Here is a 20,429-nt window from a genome sequence, read left to right as displayed (position 1 = left end):
TCAAAACCATGTTCCAAAAGTAGCTACTATAAAAACATTCAGCTACATTTCTTTCTAGCCCACAATAGAGCAATAATGGATTTAAGAAAGGCAGTATCAATGATGAATTAGTGCTTTCGTGACCACATGAATTTCAGAAATGGCTTTTCACTTGTGAAATCAATGTTTTTTTTAATAGGAGCATTTACTCTAGAAGCAAGAGAGAGCAGCATTTGGGTTTTACTTGAATACAGTATTCATATCTAAAGCAACTTAAGGTCGCCACAATTTGAGTTCTGGAATGTCCTCTGTTAAAGATTCTTGGTTGATTTTTATCTAAACTCGATGGATTAGCTGAATGTCATGAACAGAATGCTGTGACATATGTCTGAGGTGAACTTTCATCTAAGGTATTATGTTAGGATTTAAAAGGGAAAAGTAATGGGGCACCAATGTTGTCAATGATATGAAGCAAAATTCTCACTGTTAGTGAGCACAGAAAATAGTATAGATATTTTGGAAGACAGTTTAGCAGTTTTTCACAAAACTGAAAATATTCATACCATGTGATCCAGGAATGTCTGCTCCTTATATTTACCTCCATATACAAAACTTTTTGGACATGAATGCAAGACTTAGTAGTAGCCAAGATGTCCTTCAGTATGTGAATGGGAAAATTGTAAAACATTCAGAAATGGAATATTATTCATTGATAAAAGTAAGGTGCAAAGGCTACAAAAATATATGGGGGAAACAAATGCATATTACTGATGAAAGAAGCCAGTCTGGATTCTGGATGATTGGGCATATGTATATATACATATATATAATACATGTATGATTATATCTATGTGACATACTAGAAAAGATAAAACTGTGAAAAAATAAAGTGATAAATAATTATCCCTGGGTTATGAGGATGGAAGGATGAGCAAGAAGAGCGCAATTTGACTAAGCTGTATGTTACAATAATAGAAGATAAATGTCACTATACATTAATACCAACCCATAGAATAAATAACACCATCGACTTTGAGTGATAATGATTGTGTCGATGTGAGCTAATGAACTGTAATAAATGTATCAGTATGGAGGAAAGAGTGCTCAAAATGAGGGAGGATATGCAAGGGTTTTTGGCAGGGGGTAACTGGGAAATTTATGTATGGTCAGCTCAATCTTACTAAAAACATTAAAAATTCTATGAAAATATGCTTTAAAACTATCTATCTACCTAACTATCCATCTTATTTTTGGTTGGTCATGTGTGCTTTCTTTGCTCTGGAGAGCACTCTTCCACTCTGAACCATATCATCACTCGCAGTTTTCTGGAGGCTAATTGATATGAATGTCACAAACTTTCCTGCCCAGGCTGGCTTTGAACCATGATCCTCAGATCTCAGCCTCTTGAGTGGCTAAGATGAAAAGTGTGGTCCACAGGGACCCAGCTAATTAATATTTTTATTTGTTTTATAAAATATAAAAAGGCTAAGAGTGGGCCAGGAGTTTGGCCTAGTGGTTAAAGTGCTTGCCTAGCATGCATGAAGACCGGGTTCGATTCCTCGGTACCATATACATAGAAAAAAGCCTGAAGTGGTGCTGAGGCTCACGTGGTAGAGTTCTAGCCTGAGAAAGTCCAAGGACAGTGCTCAGGCCCTGAGCTCAAGCCTAGGACTGGCAAAAAAAAAGGCTAAGAGTGTGGCCTAGCCATAGAGTGCTTGCAGGAAGCTCTGGGTTCCATTACTTCATACCACATACACAGAAAAGGCCAGAATTGGTGCTGTGGCTCAAGTGGTAGAGCACTAGCCTTGCGAAAGCTCAAAGACAGTGCCAAGGCCCTGAGTTCAAGCTCCAGAACTGGCAATATTAATTAATTAATTAAAAATACAAATTAGTTCTTAAATATCTGATATGAAAATGAAAACAAATAACTGTAATAAAAAGTTAGCCAAAGATCTTAAAACACTTTACAAAAACTAATATTTTTAAACATCCTAATATATAAATTTTGGCTTATCTCTTAAGGTACTTCTCCTTTATTCAATTTTAGTGATTCTCAACCACAGGTATTCTTCATCTCACCACGGAATATGGGCAACATTTAGATACATTTCTGGCTGGCCCACTAAGGGCAGGCGCACCACTGATGTTGAGTACAGAAAGGCCAAGGAAAGTGTTTAACATTTTGCAATGCAATAAAAACTGTCCAGAAGAAGGAACTGTATATCGCAAATGTCAACAGTCTCTTTTAGATGTATATTCAAAAAATGGAAAATAGATACTCAAATAAGAATTTGTACTTTAGCATTCATAGTAGCAATATTGACAATAAAATGTGGAATAAAATATTCACATAATGTGATACTCTAATTCTAAGAAGGATCAAATATGAATACTATTTCTAACATGGTAAGCTTGAAGTGTTTTGCTTCGCAGTTGTTTGCTCCAACTGAAAAAAGATGGGAAGATCACAATGTGAAGTGAATCAGTCTCAATAAAAGAAAAGCTGTGTGTGGTGGTAATTCCGGCCATGTATAGGTATAATTAGGTGAACTTTTTTTTCCTATATTTTTATTGTAATTAATAGAAGGGTTACATTATATTCGCCAGATAGAAGGTGCATTAATTCACATACATTGATACCCTTTCTCATGTCTTGGTCTCCATTTCCCTCCCCTTCACCCCCACCCCTCATCTTGTTTTCCCCCCTTCCCTATCCAATTTCAAATAACCAAATACAAATATATCCAATATATCAGATAACAAAGTGAGATACTGTAACAATATAAGATGAACAAGGGACAGCAAAAGAGATGAGAGATAACATAGTACATTAAGGACAACAATCACTCATTATATGGCTTTTGTTTCTCTATCTTAGAGGTCCTTTCATTTAGCGTCATACTAGATGGCCTTATGTATCTAGGTTTTGCTCTATTGCAAATCTCTGCTGTGAGAGCCCAAGGTTTCTACTGATTATGACAAATGAGGGAAACCATCGAGCCTATGTTCCTTTGAGTCTGGCTTAGGGGAACTGTTTTCAGATCAGCTACATATCCAAAAAAGAAGGAAAGTTAACAGTGCTGGGCTGCTTCTTTCAGTTGATGAAAATGGTTTGAAACTAGATTTTGTACAACATTATGCTTGTATAGAATAGTACTGAATTGCACATTTTAAAATGGTTATAATCTGAGCATTACCTCAAATTAAATGTCAGTAGTGCTAAGTTTGGGAAACCAATGAAATCTCATGTATTAAGTGTTATATTCTTCTTGAATATAACTAAGGAAAAGTGATTGCATTAAAGATAAAAACACTAGAATGAATTTCTAAATGTAGCCCAATACTTAAATATGAGACTATGTGAAAAACACTTATGGCAGGAAAAATAATGTCAGCAGTTAGCTTATGAAGACAAGTATAAATAAATCAGTGCCATCTTCCATATTACAGGAGCATGAATATGTCACCACAATAAAGAGACACTTTGATCTAATATAGGCCCTAAAATGGAATACTTAATTGAATTCAGATGCAAGCCCTCCTGTGAACTATAAACCAAGCACTATATTACAACACTGTCACTTTACTAGGATTGCTACTTTGAAGGTTCATTCCTTATTTGAAAATATGGAGCTTTATGTTCAGTTAAAATTGAGAGTTGTCTTCAAATGAGTAGCTATTCCACAATGAATAAAAGACCTTGGAGATTTTCTGTGGTGGCTATAAACCACCTTTATTCATACAATGTCTTCAAAGGTTGTGAATATGGTTGGGTACTTGGGGATAAAAGAGCCACACAATGCATAAACTTAAAGAAGTTACACTGCCAAGTTTCACTAAGAAATAAAACTAATAACTGGTCACACTGCCACTCTTTTTTATATTTTTTATTATAATTAATAAAAGGGTTGCATGATATTTGTCAGATAGAAGGTGCATTAATTCACATACATTGATACAATTTCACATGTCTTGGTCCCCATTACCCTCCCCCCACCCCCAATCTTGGTTTTCCACCCTTCCCTATCCAATTTCAAATAACCAAATACAAATATATCCAATATATCAGAAAACAAAGTGAGATACTGTAACAATATGAGATAACCAAGGGACAGCAAAAGAGATGAGTGATAACATAGTACATTAAGGACAACAATCATTCATTATATGGCTTTTGTTTCAATATCCTGGAGGTCCTTTCAATTAGCTTCATACTATATGGCCTCATGTATCAAGGTTTTGCTCTATTGCAAATCTCTGCTGTGAGAGCCCAAGGTTTCTACTAATTATGTCAAATGAGGGAAACCATTGAGCCTAAGTTCCTTTGTGACTGGCTTACTTCACTTAATATGATTTTTTTCTAAGTCTTTCCATTTCCTAACAAATGGGTAGATGTTGTTTTTTTCTGACAGCAGCATAGAATTCCATTGTGTACAAATACCACATGTTGTTGATCCACTCATCAACTGAGGGACATCTAGGTTGGTTCCATATCTTTGCTATGGTGAATAATGCTGCAATGAGCATTGTTGTGCTAGTGGATTTAGTATGCCCTAGTTTCTGGATGGTTGTGTAAATGCCAAGTAGTGGAATTGCTGGGTCATAGGGGAGCTCTATGTTTAGCCTTTTGAGGCACTGCCATACTGCTTTCCATAGTGGTTTGCACTCCCACCAACAGTGTAGTAGGGATCCCTCTTGGCCACATTCCCTCCAGCATCTGTTGTTATTAGTTTTCCTGATGCTGGCCATTCTAACTGGAGTGAGGTGGAATCTTAGCGTTGTTTTGATTTGCATTTCTTTTATGACCAGAGATGTTGAACATTTCTTCCTGTGTCTATAGGCCATTTTTGTTTCTTTTTCAGAGAAGACTCTCTTTAAGTCTTTGGCCCATTTTTTTTGCCAGTCCTGGGCTTGAGCTCAGGGCCTGAGCGCTGTCCTTGGACTTTCTCAAGGCTAGAGCTCTACCACTTGAGCCTCAGCACCACTTTTGGCTTTTTTGTATGTATGTGGTACCAAGGAATTGAACCCGGGTCTTCGTGCATGCTAGGCAAGCACTTTAACCACTAGGCCAAACTCCTGGCACATTTGGCCCATTTTTTAATGGGATGGTTGTTACTTTGGAGATTAGTTTTGGAGTGATTCAATTTTTGAGCTGTTGTTTAGGCCATAAAACAAACCTGGACAGATTCAGAAACACTGAACTTATTACCTGAACGCTCTCAGACCACAAAGGCATCAAATTGGAACTGAACACACATCTCCACCAATGAAAACCCTGTAACTCATGGAGACTGAACAACATATTGTTGAATCACCAATGAGTCATTGAAGAGATCAGAACAGAAATCCAACAGTTTATGAAATTTAACAATAAGGAGCACACAAAATACCAGCTGATTTGAGACACGGCAAAGGCAGTACTCAGAGGAAAATTTATAGCTCTGAGTGCCTATAACAACAAGTTGGAAAAATCGCAAACCAACAAGTTAATGTGTCACCTTAAGCTCCTGGAAAAGAGCAACAAACCAACCATAATCCCAGTAGAAGGAAGCAAATTACTAAAATCAAACAGAATTAAATGATTTGGAATCTAAAAACACTATAGAAAGAATAAACAAAACAAGGAGTTGGTTCTTTGAAAGAATTAACAAAATTGACAAACCCTTAGCAAATCTTACCAAAAAAAGAAGAGAGCATATCGAAATAAACAAAATCGCAGAGGAAAATGGTAATATCACGACAGAAATTACCAAGATCCAAGTATCATGAGGGAATACTTCTCAAACCTTTACGCCAACAAATTTGAGAATCTAGAAGAAATAGATGAATTCCTAGCCAATATTAACATACCCACACTGAACCAAGAACTATCCCAACTAAACAGGCCTGTTTCTAGCACTGAAATAGAAATGGCAATAAGAGACCTTCTACCTAAGAAAAGCCCAGGGCCAGATGGATTCACAGCTGAATTCTATAAGGTCTTCAAAGCAGAGCTCACACCAATACTCCTCAAGCTCTTCAACGAAATTGAAAATGAAGGTTTTTTTTTTTTTTTTTTACCAAACTCATTCTATGAAGCCAGTATAACCCTCATCCCCAAACCAGACAGAGATTCATCAAAGAAAGAGAACTATAGACCTATTTCTTTGATGAACATTGATGCAAAACTTCTCAACAAAATACTGGCCAACCGTCTACAACAACTCATCAAAAAAATTATACACTGTGGTCAAACTGGATTCATCACGGGGAGGCACAGCTGGTTCAACATACGCAAATCAATGAATATAATTCAACACATCAACAGGAGCAAGGACAAAAATCACATGATTGTCTCAATAGATGCAGAAAATGCATTTGACAAGATCCAACACCCCTTTATGTTAAAAGCTCTGGAGAAACTAGGAATCCATGGAACATTCCTCAATATAATAAAGGCTGTGTATGACAAACCCACAGCTAGTCTTATACTTAATGGCGAAAAGCTAAAGCCATCCCCTCTAAAATCAGGAACGCGACAAGGATGCCCTCTCTCTCCACTCCTCTTTAACATAGTACTAGAATTCCTAGCCAGTGCAATAAGGCAAGAAGCAAGCATAAAGGGGATCCAAGTAGGGAAAGAGGAAGTAAAACTATCCCTCTTTGCAGATGACATGATTCTGTATTTAAAGAATCCTATAGACTCTACTCCTAAGCTACTTGAGCTGATTCAAAACTTAGGAAGGGTACCAGGCTATAAAATTATCCCTCAAAAATCAACTGCCTTCCTCTATGCCAACAGTGAGAGGAACGAGGCAACAATCAGGAAAGTAACTCCTTTCACAACAGCCTCAAAGAAAATAAAGTACCTAGGAATTAGCTTAATTAAGAATGTAAAGGAACTTTTTGATGAAAACTTTAAAACCCTGAAAAAGGAAATTAAAGCAGAACTAAGGAAATGGAAAAACCTCCCATGCTCCTGGATTGGAAGAATCAACATTGTGAAAATGACAATCTTGCCAAGGGCTATCTACAAATTCAACACAATACCCATCAATATCCCAATGTCATTCTTAAAGAAATAGAAGAGGCAATCCAAAATTTCATATGGAATAATAAAAGACCCCGTATAGCAAAAACACTTCTTAGCAGAAAGAACAGCACAGGAGGAATTTGAATACCAAACTTTAGACTCTATTACAGAGCTATAATTATCAAAACAGCTTGGTGCTGGCACAAGAACAGGCCTGAAGACCAATGGAATAGAACTGAGGACCCAGATCTTAAACCACAGACCTATGGCCACCTAATCTTTGACAAGGGAGCCAAAAAAATAGAATGGAAGAAAGATAGCCTCTTCTATAAGTGGTGCTGGCAGAACTGGTTAAGCACCTGCAGAAACCTAAAGTTGGACCCTTCTTTGTCACCCTGCACTAGAATTAACTCCAAATGGATCAAAGACCTGGAGGTAAAAGCTGACACACTGAAAACTTTACAAGAAGGAATAGGAGATACACTAGGCCTCCTTGGCACAGGTAGAAACTTTCTTAATAAGGACCAAGAATCACAACAAATCAGAGAAAGGCTGGATAAGTGGGACTGCATTAAACTGCAGAGCTTTTGTATGGCAAAGGACATAGCTAGTAAATTAATTAGGAAGCCTACAGAGTGGGAGAAGATCTTCACCAACCATACAGCAGACAAAGGCCTCATATCTAAAATATATCAACAGCTCAAAAATTGAATCACTCCAAAACTAATCTCCAAAGTAACACACTGCCACTCCTGATATATACTTATTCATTTATACTAGAACACTAAGTGTATGTTATCATTAAGCAGGAAAATGAAGCCAGAAGATGACTTTTAAGATTAAGAATTTATAGACCTAAGATTTTCTTCCAAATTTTGAACTCTGCTAATTGCTTAAACATTTAAGTTGTTTTAAAAGACTAAATTCAAGAGAAGAAATTGAGACAATGTTATCATCATCTTTTTTATTCTAATTGTACTCCTATGTAATAATCTTCCAGTGGCAATCATTAAGCTATCCCACATATATCATTTTCTAAGCAACAAAGCAAATTTAACCCTTTAGAAGATTCATGGCTATTATTACTATTTTTTCAAGTATTTGTGTTTGAACTCAGGGCCTCATCCTTGCTCAGCTTTTTTGCTTGGTTGTCATTCTTAACACATAAACCATGCCTCCAACCCAGCTTCATGCTGTTTAGTTTTGGAGATGTAATCTTGTGGACGTGGCTGCCCAAGATAGTTTTAAACCATGCTACCCCCAAGATCTCAGCCTCTTGAGTAGCTAGGGTTATAGGAATGAGAATATTATTCCTATTTTGTAATGGAAGGTCTATAAGAATGTGTGACAACCTGGCATTACTGAGACAGTATGATAAACTTCTTCCAGAAATTTGTTCTTTCTTTTTAATTATCTGAAGCTCTGTTCTCAACCCGAAAACAGTGATTAATCAATATCCTAGATTGCTACTAAAGCACTTAGAAGATAGTGCTATGATAGAAAAAAAAACTCAAGAATAGCAGATATGTTTTCAATCCAATTCTACTTGTGTACTACAGTAAAAGCAATAACCCAAGATTTGTTTTAGCAGGAAAACATCCCAAAGTTGCTTTGTGGGTAAACATAATACTTATTGGAATTACTGAATCTTTTATAACTTTTTTCATGAGTATACAGTTTGCTCAAGGGAAGAATGGAAGAGCAGAATAAGTTCCACCCAAAGACAGTTGAAGATAAATACTTTACTATTATGAATATAATACTTTATGAACCTATATAAATGCACACACCTGGCTAGGCGCAGTAGTTCAGATCTGTAATCCTAGCTATTCAAAGAGGCTGAGAGCTGAGGATCACAGTTCAAAGCCAGCTGGGGCTCAAGGGGTAGGGCGGTAGCCTTGAGCTGAAGAGCTCAGGGACAGTGCCCCAGGCCCCGAGCCAAGCCCATGATTGACAAAAATAAAATGCAAACACCTGTAATGTCCTCATATTGTATGAACATGTTAATTCTCTACTGGAATTTTACACAGAATTTTATTTATGCATGTCATTGTTTTTTGAAGGAGCTTCCAATCATGTTATCTCATAGTGTTCTGGTTTCTACGTGGTACATTGTTTGTGTCTAGAAAAGGCACAGAGATAAAAGTCATCAGTAAAAAAGGATTGACTTTGACAAAGATCAAGTAAGCAGTGTCAAACCCTTTCCTTTACATACCTTCCCTTGTGGAATGTGCAGAACAAACCATCTGAATTGAATTATTTTCAAAGCTATTTTGACCACTGGCAATTGGTCTTGCGGGCTGTTTTTTTTTAATTTTTTTTTTTTGCCAGTCGTGGGCTTGAGCTCAGGGCCTGAGCACTGTCCTTGGACTTTCTCAATGTTAGAGCTCTACCACTTGAGCCTCAGCACCATTTCTGTTTTTTTTCTATGTATGTGGTACCGAGGAATCGAACCTAGGTGTTCGTGCTTGCTAGGCAAGCACTCTACCAGTAGGCCAAACTCCCGGCCCCTCTTGCTGGCTTTTGAATGAGCACAACCATGAGTCATTGTTGCTCAAAGGATTTTTGTAATTGAGGTAGCTCATTGTTCGATATCTGTGCTTTACCTCTTACTATGCATGTTTATAGAGGCTGAGCTATTTCCCTCGGTCTTTCTGTCCATTCCCCCATAATATATGAAAAATCCTATAGATCTCTGCCCATTATAGCAACAAATGGCTTCTTTTTTTTATCCACTCTATGCATTAATAATGATTAAGATATTCAGAGCATGGCTTGTTAAAAGAAAAAAAACTGAATATGTTATAAGATCAACTAGTTTTGCATTTGATTCTCCATTGCAGACCGGGGACAGAAGACAATACTTTATTTGTCTCAGTTTTATAATATGTAGCGAGAAGTGATTATATTCATATTATAAGGTTTCCTTACAACTCATTAAAATGTAGAAAAAACATATTAGATTCTTAAGAGTACTAAATAGGAAGCCATGACTAATACTTTATATTTAACAAATTGTTTTTCAGTGTTGTACACAATACAAATAGGTGGCAAACTAAGAAGAAATTAAGGATGGCATATAGCTAAAGTGGTAGAGTGCCTGCCTAGCAAGTACAAGGCCCTAAGTTCAAAATATGTAAATGTTCAGTCTGTTCTCATCACTCCTTTTCAAGATTTAGATTTTGTTTATAATCTTTCATGCTACATAAACAAAAGAATAGTTCTAACACATGTTTTAAATTTCATCCTCCTCTTCAAAGACTTCTAAAATAAATTAAACTCAACTTTAATTATTTTCCAAATCATACAGTTCCCTTGCTGTGTTCTTTATTTTCAGGGATTTCTAATACACATAATAAATCTGTTGTCATATTTTTGCAGCATTTCCTTCTATGTCCTTTCTGTATGACACACTGAGAAGTATTTGTGAGGATCTTTACCAAATGCAATTAAAAATATTGTATAGCATCAGAAAAGAAAAATGAGTACGTAGTAGCATCTCTTGTTTTTGTGTTCTCTAATAGTGTCAGTATTTAATAAATATAATCAGACAAACTAAAAAAAAGGCTTGTAAAATAAACAATAAACTACCTTTGATATTCACAACATTAAGAATACTTTCCCAGTGATTACCACAGCAATCATAATGCTATTATTGAAGTGAGGGAAGAGCTGGGTTGAGAAAAGCAGGTGAGAATATCGAAGTGTGTTGCATTGATCAAGCTTCTCTGTATTCATAAACTGCTTTGGTGAATGGCAACTCCTTTGTCCAACTACTTAAAAATAATAAAGTATTCAAAAATGCTATTACTGAAAACGTCCATGTTTGGTAAAACTTCATTATGTGAAACACTTCTCTTATTTTCTCTCCAGGTTATAAATACACGCATCTTTGTACAAACATTATCATTCCCTATTCTTTAGCAGAAACTCTATTATATTAGCTGTGACTCTATTAATTGCCTGACTTATTTGAGCAAAAACATGCTGAGTTATCTTTTGAAGTTTCTACCTAATGATGCCATTGCTGGTGGCTGATAATCAGTTCTTAAACAAAAGAGAATACAAAAAAAGGATGATTTGCTTCTGTCAGTACAACTCTCTTTTCCAGATGGCTATGGTTGTAACAACAACTAGAATATTCTCCAGTGGAAGCCTTTGAGATTGAGTGAAGGCTAAGTTATAGTGAGAGACTCTAGAAGTTTCCATTGACAACTGACTTTAGGGCAGAACTTTCTATGAATTAGGCCTAAGAATCTTCTGAGTTTCTTTAAAAGTTTTACTTATTTAAAAATTTATTTCATAAATTAATATGTTTCTATGACATACAAACCCTTAGCCTAATTGTGATTAAGTTCTAAATACTAAGTCCCAGTGATTGTAAACAGAGATTCCCTTCTTGAACACTTGTATGTTAAACTTGTCATTTAAAATATGATGTAAAAATCAACGTTAATAAATTCTTTAAAAATATTAGCAATGACAAATGTCATGAGATTTTAAGTTGGTTTCTTGGACCTTGAAAAAAATTACTAAACCATCAAGGATTGGCAGATTTTGAAGAGGCTTGCAAACAACCAAAAACTTTCAGATAAATTAATTTCCACGAGAAGCTCTAGAGACTAAAATGTTGATTCAACAAGGAGCATTAATATAATTTTCTTACGTGATATGGGGGCTATGGAGAAGACACAGGGGAGGGTTGGCAAGCAACATAAGGAGAAACTCTCAGTGATATATTCTCCAAGACAAATACAGATTTATTATTAAATTATGCTAACCACAACCTCATAATGCTAGAAGTACACAGTGCTTAAATCCCACTTTAAGGATGAACAAAAATACTTGGGAAAGCTTTGAGATTTAACTAAGGTAGTAGGATAAAGAACTTCTGACTCTGTCTAGTACTTTTCTTAAATTGCACCACATAAAGTCTTCCCTTAAGTCTTTTGTAGATCTCCGATTTGATGATCTACAGTAATTAGAAATTACTTGTGAAGTCACTATGGCAGCTAGTTAATGTTAAAATGAAATGGCCTTATATTTCTCTATTGTCCACTGGTCATAAATAGCCTTCTGAGAAAGAAAAATTAAGCACAAAGAATTCATCTAATGGTTCTTAATGCTAGGCTTTCATATTTTCAGAGAAACCAAAACCATTTACAAATCATCTTCATATGAATATTTTACTACAGTTAATTCTTTGCACAGAATGTTTTTGATGTGGTTACTGTGTTACTACTAACCAAACTTAGAAACAACTGAAGCATATGAGTAAACTTGCTGAGAGTTTTTTTAAAAGTTGGATTCAGGGTGGTCTACATAATGTCATATATAGTCAAGTTTAAACTGTTCTCCCTATACTGGGATATATGCACAAATGTACTTGAAGAAGTTAAAAGCTCAGTGAGCAATATGTGATAGGTATGCTGGCCTTTCCTGAAACTAAGTCTTATTAGCATCAACAGGAAATATAATTGAGGTATTCGTAAACTTGGAGTTGCAGATTTAATTTCCTCATTCTAGAGGAATTAACATGGAGTGAGCCTTGATCACTTAAAAGGGAGAGAAACTTACCTCTGCCCATGTTTTCTTATGGCCTCTGGCAAGATCCTGGACGATAATTGCCTGCACAAAACAGAACACATACACTGTCAGATTCACAAAGGCTGAGTCACATCAGATAAGCTCCATTACAGCTGATGTGGTCAATGTAAGCATTTCAATGCATTCCAATGTTGTTTCCTTACAAAAATGTTTTCTCTATCACAGATTAATTAGTCTCAGGATAGAAACTTAGTATTCTGAAAATTATGGGCTCTACAGTAACTGATTGGGACCTTCTTTACCTGGTATTAGTCTCTGACCAAATCCAAAAAGAAATCATCAAATTGGCCACACATGCTTACCTTGGAGAAAAAAATGGCAGACAAAAATGCCAAAGGCGCAATGCTAATGACCAGACTAACATGTTGGGTCCCTGGTTTCTCTTCAATGTCATTCTGTGACAACTCCAATACCCTTTATGATGTAGCATTTTCCTGAATGGTGTCAAATAGCAACACTTGAATCAAATTATCCCTGAGGCACTGCAGCCTATAGACTTATTTCCAATAAATAGTATGATTCAATGGTCATGAGCTACTGACAATAGAAATTAGAGGAAACAATAAAAAGACTGAAATTGTAAAGGAAGGATGTGAAGGATGAACAACAATTCTGCTTATGAAAGGTGAAAAAACATACACATAAGAAAACTAAACCATACCATGACTCTGTTTTCTTAAAAATTTTGATCATAAAAGTACCATACAATTACAAGTAACTTGTCACGTCCCCAATAAACAGTTAAGCACGTTAGCAGTTAAACTATAAGATAAAATCTACAATTCTAGCAAGGAATTAATAACCTACTTGAAGATAAGGAGGCAGGAACAAATTAAGGGATAAATACCAGACTGAGACCTGATCACTATCTGTGTGACACTGGATAAATCATTTTCTCTTTCAAAGTCTTTGTGTAAGGGGAAGAACTAGATAAATGCTTCTCAAGTTACACTGCAGGATGTTAAAAGTGTGTTGGCAAATTTATTAGAGCAAAATAAAAAGAATTTTAAGAGGACTGTGGAATCAGAGAAAGGGGGGCACTAAATTACTGAAAACCAACAAAAAACTTGATAGAAATGTCTTGAGTCTAAAATGACAAAAAAAAATCAGATGGGAAAAAGAGCACAGGAAGCACAAAGGTATATTCAAGAATTGAATGTGGCTGGGTCACTTTTAATGTCATTCCAAAAGAAAAGAAAAATCAATTACTTCTATAGTTAATAGCTAAATGTGATTTTAGCACTGTAGTCAATGGCATAAAATTGATAGTAATTACTATAATGAAAACTGCAAATAATAAGCTAATATTCTGAAATTTAACATCTATTTAAATGATTAATGCCATAGTCTAATTTTAGTCTTTTGATCTTAAGCTTAATAGTATTGGTATTTTATTTTAATCTCTTATTTTTGTACTATTTGGATTTCAATTTAGGGGATTACACTTGGTAGGCTGGCACTGTACCACTTGGGCAATGCTGCAAGTCTTGCTTTTGTCTTGGTTATTTTGGAGATGGAGTCTACTAAACTTTTTTTCCTGGTTGGCCTTGAATCAGAGACTGGATTCACATGCATGTGTCACCAGTACCCCATAAGTTCAATGTTTAAAAGTTTAAAGTTCTGTTTCTATAAATTTATTATATTTATAATTCTTAGAGCTTTTACTACATCAACAATGTATTTTAAGGTATGTTCAATAGCATATCCTTTACAATGATTGTATGACTTGTTCTGAATAACATGAGAAGATGTACTATTCAAAAACAAAGGTCTTTAAACAAATGTAGGAAATGTGGACTTAAGGCTATAAAATTTTCATTATTAACAGACATTTTAGAGACTTTAAGATGCTTTTGAAGTGGGGAGGAGGTTGTCTCAGAAGGCAGATTTGCCTAATAAGTAAGCCTGAAGCCTTCAAACCCCAGTTCCACTAGAAATAAATACACAAAATATTTTAAAAGTGCTAATGAGTAATGCAAGGGACAATTTCAGCCTATTTTAAGTTTTTCGGTTGTTATTACATGAATGTTTCTCAGGAGTCCTATTGTTTGGAGTTATTTTGAGAAGAAACTAAATAGGTTACTAGCTAAAGGCCTTTATAATTTTGCAATGCTATTATTTTTCTTGTAAGGTGTTAATTATTGGGAATAAAATTAATACAAAGTGATCAAGAAAGAAGAGGTCTGGATCTGCAGAGAAATTTGGATCTGAAAGGAACTTTTAAAATGTAAACAAGATTTAGAAATCATCTAGAAATTTATTATTCATGTTTTATTGAAAGTAATAGGTGGTCCTAAAATCTTATGCAGAACATCATTTTATAAAATGTATTACTGTAAGACCTATACAGATTGAAAACACATTAGTTTTTATTTATTTTTTTCTTTGTGTCATGGAACTTTATTTTTTTATTTTTATTGTAATTAATAGAAGTGTTACATGATATTTGCCAGATAGATGGTGCATTAATTCCCATACATTGATAGCCTTTCACATGTCTTGGTCCCCACTTCCCTCTCCCCCACCCCCACCCCTCATCTTGTTTTCCCCCATTCCCTATCCAATTTCAAATAACCAAATACAAATATATCCCATATATCAGGTAGCAAAGTTAGACACTGTAACAATATGAGACAACCAAGGGACAGCAAAAGAGCCTGGCTATACATCAGAAATCAAGTGCTACAGAACATGGAGTTGAAGCCTTGTCACCCCTAATCCCTCATATGAGATGTTTGGGAATGCTTTAAGAAAGAGGTAAAACTTTTATATATATTTACAAGAAGGTCCTTCACTCTATCCAAAAATGATATCAGCTTAGATATAATGAACCCTCCCAATGAGAAAAATAAAATATCCATTATGCAAACAGAATTATAAATCATTTGTCACTCCAGGGAAAGCATTATAAAGTCACTATATGAAAGGTCAATCTAAGTGCAAATGAGAAGACATGAAAGAGTTAAGCAGGGAAGTGAAAAGGCTACATTTTCATTTTAGAAGGTAGCTCTGGCAATTAAAGGGAAAGGATACTGGAGGAGTTAGAGGAGCTAGACACAGGAACAGTGACATCAGAGATGGTAAAAAAAAATCTGGCAGAACTTCTGGTATCTTATTTTTATTTGTTCTTTAATATTTAATAATGTATTTTTTGAAAAGAAGCAATCATACTTCAGTTATGTTAGAGGGAACCACAAAAGAAAAATTTGTCAGGCATGGATCAGGATTGTCAAAGAGGAATTTCCTCTCCAGATATCAGCACTGTGGAGACAAATGGTATCATTGGAGACAGCCATTTTCCTAAGGAAAATGAAACCAAGGAGCAACAGAACTACTTGATACCCACCTCATGCAGCCTTCCAGCATTAAGCCTCCAAAGATCAGAATCTTGCTTCTAAAGAAGACAGTTTCCTTAACAGAAATACAGGATTCATGTCTACTGTCTATATCATCTAAAACTGTCCATACTAGGTTATCTCCATGCTGCTTCTGTTGCCAGGACTTGGCTAGCTTTTTCCTTTTTTTAATAATTTTTTATTGTGATTAATAAAAGGGTTACATGATATTTGCCAGATAGAAGGTGCATTAATTCACATACATTGATACCCTTTCACATGTCTTGGTACCCATCACCCTCCCCCACCACCACCACCCACCCCCCGTCTTGGTTTTCCCCCCTTCCCTATCAAATTTCAAATAACCAAATACAAATAAATTCAATATATCAGATAACAAAGTGAGATACTGTAACAATATGACTCTACTCTGACTCCTACTGTTCAATCTTTCTTTTACCTGGTGAGAAAGTCTGTGTGTATGTGTGATGGCAATGTGTGAGTGTGTGTGTGTGTGTGTGTGTGTGTGTGTGTGTGTTTATATAGATAGAGACACAGAGAGAGACAGAGACAGAGAGCTATGTATGTTGTGTATATCGTGCTTCAGGGTTTATATATCTCTAGATAAAAGTATTCACCAGGCCTAGAGTGTGGCCTAGTGGTAGAGTGCTTGCCTAGCATGCACGAAGTCCTGGTTTTAATTCTTCAGTACCACATTCACAGAAAAAGCCAGAAGTGGTGCTGTGGCTCAAGTGGTAGAATGCTAGCCTTGAGAAAAGCCCAATGACAGTGCCTATGCCCTGAGTTCAAGCCCTAGGACTGGCAAGAAAAAAAAATTCGAAAAAGGATTCACCAGTCTTGATTCTCAGTCAGATCACCATCCCAAATTAAACTACTTCTAAAGCAATGACAATACGCTGGAAAACATCAACAAAGGCACTTTTGACTAGATACTGAGATATGTGCATAAAAATAAACACTATTGGGGCTGGGATGTAGCTCAGTGGCAAAGTGCTTGCCTAGCAAGTACAACATGCTGGGTTCGATCCCCAGCACACAAAAAAAAAAGAGCCAAAAAAAAATCACTATTGCATAGATTTACCCAACCTAGCATTAAACATACTCTGCAACCAGATTCCTCCTTCTTTAAAAGTTTTATTACACTCCTATCAACCCAGGCTCTACTCATCCTTTAAATATGCTTTTAACTGTCCCAAAGCTGTATCTTGGATCGCTTCCTTTGCATTATCTACTCTTACAAAGAATCTATTCTTTCTATATCTAGTGAAGCCTTCCTTTATTACATGAGCAAGTAATATCTATCCTCTGAATTTATAGAGCTTGGATCCCACTTCATACAGATGTGCATATATTAGAGTATGTATCTGATAGTTTAATTCTCAAAAGTTAATCAATCTACCTCCTACACAGTTAGTTGGTGTTGAGCCCGAGGTCATTCCTAATGAGGGTATTAAGGGTCTTACATACCAGTCATGTTCATGATATATCATCTTCACCTAGTACAGATAAGTTCTTCAAATTTCAGTTATTCACATGCTTCTTTCATTCATTTTATAATTTTTGCAAAATATATTATCTACACTTAAATATTCTTTCAATTAAGTTTTTCTTACTTCAAAGTCTACTTTGGCTGTGTCCTATAAATTAGTGTGTAAAGTCATAGATTTGATGTGTTATGGATTTCATTAATGCATCTAAAATTCCTAACTATTTTAAGTAGTGGGAATACTTCCAAGGTCTACCTAAATATGTACAGCTTGTGGAAAGTAGTACACTTTGTGGAATACTACTATTCCTGTCTTCAGTCAATCCGCAAATGAACGGTGTCTTTTCTTTGCCAGTGCTTCCAGGCAGTGCTTTTCAACTAGTGGTAATTTTCCTCCCGAGGGAGAGTTGGCACTGTGTGAAGATAATTTTGTTTTCCACAACTGTAGAGGCATGTGCCAACCATCTAGCAAATTGAGGCATGGGTACTACAAAACATCCTATAATGTAAAGAGTAGCTCCACACAAGAAAAATACTATTCATTCCAAAATATCAACTATCAAAGTTGAGAATCTGTGCTTTTGGGAAACAGCAGTGAGCAAGAGAAGCCACAGACTTTACTCTGTAGGGGATTACAACCCAATGACAGAATGATACATATAATTTCCTGTTTACATGTCCCATATATCTAGGACAACAGGTGCTTGCTGCTATGCCCAGTCTTTTATTGTTTGAGATGGTGTCTTTTGAACTTTGTCCCCAGGAATTATACAATGACTTAAGTAGCTTGAATTATAGGCATGAGTCATTATGTTGGGCTGCCATTATGCTATGGATGAAGATCCAGAATAAATTTACATCAATGTCTTGTGGTATATTATTTCAGTTCAGCAAATATCAAACATTATTTTTATCTTCTAATTTATTGTTATAAGTTTATTACATTTAAGTACTGTACAAAGGAGTTATAGTTCAATAAGTCAGTTTACGAGCATAATGCATCATGATCAGTGTCGCCACTTTTTAATGATTATTTTATTATTTTTTATTAATTTACTAGGTTTTTATTATAGAGGTGATGTACAAAGGGATTACAATTACAAATCAGGTAATGAATGTTTGCTTTTCAGACAATATCTTCTGTTTCCTCCCTCTCTCCCAGTCCCTCCGCCCATAAGTTGTATAGCTCACTTTCATCAGTGTCCAGTGAACTGCACTGCTGTACTTTTTCACCTTTCTTCCCTTGAGTTCTCTACCTTCCCTCAATACTTCTAAAAATGCACAGCTGAATATACTATACATAAGTTAAATAAGACAGAGTCATCAAAAACTAAAAACTAAAAAAAGAGAGAAAAATATAGGTCTATTGCTTATATATCTTGGAGTTGGTTTCAATATACTTATTATTTTATATACATATGAAAAAGTCCCTTTTAACTTTCTCTCCCATCCCTGCCAACTCATACATTATCCTTCAATTTTCCTAGTTTCATATATATATATATGTATATATATGTATATATAGAGTTTCACTTACTTATATATTATATACATACATTGAATACTATGACTGCATTCTCACCCCTTTTCTTCTCTTCATTGTTCTACTCCCTTCCCCTTAATGCCCTCCCATATGCTGTAAGTGGTAGCTTCCTGATATTCATTTTGTTAGACTATAAGATAGCTGCTCAAAGGAGCTACACCACTAGAATTTTCCCCTGAAGATAACATATTTCAATTAATACAGGCCATATGACTCTACTGTGTATTTTTATAATATTATATATTTATAATATTATATATTATTATACATTATATTCTATATAACTAATGTATATAATATTACATATAAATGGTATCATTAATATATTTTTATAATATTAATTTGAACATCATTTGAGATAATATACTAGGTAGGGTGCTAGATTCTTATACTACTATTCAATAAGTTGGCTAAAGTTTCCTCATTTTGAAAATACAACAATGAAGAACGTGTCATAGTTTGTCCATTTTTTAAACTTTTTACCATTTTGAGGACTTCATCAAGAGCCTTTGTTTACTTTCAGTCTGACATTTTTATTGTAGTTTTTCAATGATATATAGTTAAGGTATACAATGTAATGTTTTGATATACTTGACAGATGTATTAACACTGAGGTGGTAACTGTAATAAAGTATGGCCTGTTAAATAATTACAGGTTACAAACATTCTGAAGAATTCTAACAACAGGTCAGAGCATGGGCTTTGCCACTATGGATACCTGAATTTGAGACCTGGCTCACAAATTCTAGCTATTTGACAAGTTGGGCAAGTTACTTAACCTTTTTAAAATTTGGATTTTTTTTCAAATATATTGGGTCATTAATTGGTAATTCTACTTTACAGGTCTTGAGGTGAGAACTGAATGAGAACAGCACTTAGAGTTCTTAATATTTGTAAGGAGGACCTGTGAGGATAAAAATGTTTGTCATTTTTTTCCTTCCTCCTACTCCAAATTATCTCTGTTCAGACTGGTTCTTGTGGTTTCAATTTTAGTTGGTCAAGCTAGTTGAAAAACTTAAACGTACCTACTATTACTTAGAGAAAGGATTATGCACATGTGTGTATGTGTGCGTATATCACTGCCTTCCCTTCACCTAGGCTTTTTATGACAATCATAATCTCAACAAATGCTCATATACCTGATAGTTATTCTTCCAGTAATCCTTTGAGATTCAGTTATAGCAAGCTCTATTACAAGTTTCAGAACACTGCAGGCTACATTTTAATTTGTAGAGAAGCACTTCTCTGCTGGCTCTGCTTTTGTGCCACAAGGCCACATGGCTTTTACTGTCCCCCACTCTGCTTTAATGCACCATTATATTAACTTCTGACCATCCCAAGCCCTTGCCAATCTTCAGCTCTTTTCCAAGCGCCAAGATCATACTAATCTTTTCTTCGCCAGTCCTGGGCTTGGGCTCAGGGCCTGAGCACTGTCCTTGGCTTTCC

At 35.4% G+C, this 20,429-nt stretch overlaps 1 protein-coding gene across 2 annotated transcripts in view; it reads right to left on the bottom strand.

The window, feature by feature from the left end:
• Prrg1 (proline rich and Gla domain 1) overlaps window positions 1-20,429 on the bottom strand; it is a 111,371-nt gene that overhangs the window by 46,298 nt on the left and 44,644 nt on the right. For both annotated transcript variants that reach the window (XM_090326264.1, XM_090326265.1), the window contains exon 2: window positions 12,569-12,619. In XM_090326264.1, coding sequence (XP_090182390.1) covers window positions 12,569-12,578 — 10 coding nt within the window. In that variant the 5' untranslated portion in view covers window positions 12,579-12,619. The remainder of the gene's footprint in view (window positions 1-12,568; window positions 12,620-20,429) is intronic.

This window comes from Megascapheus bottae, chromosome X (genome assembly GCF_031878675.1).
Source record: "Megascapheus bottae isolate mThoBot1 chromosome X, mThoBot2.hap1, whole genome shotgun sequence".
NCBI lineage: Eukaryota > Metazoa > Chordata > Mammalia > Rodentia > Geomyidae > Megascapheus > Megascapheus bottae.
The sequence above is the reverse complement of the archived record's forward strand: the minus strand, read 5'-3'. Positions and strand labels throughout refer to the sequence as shown.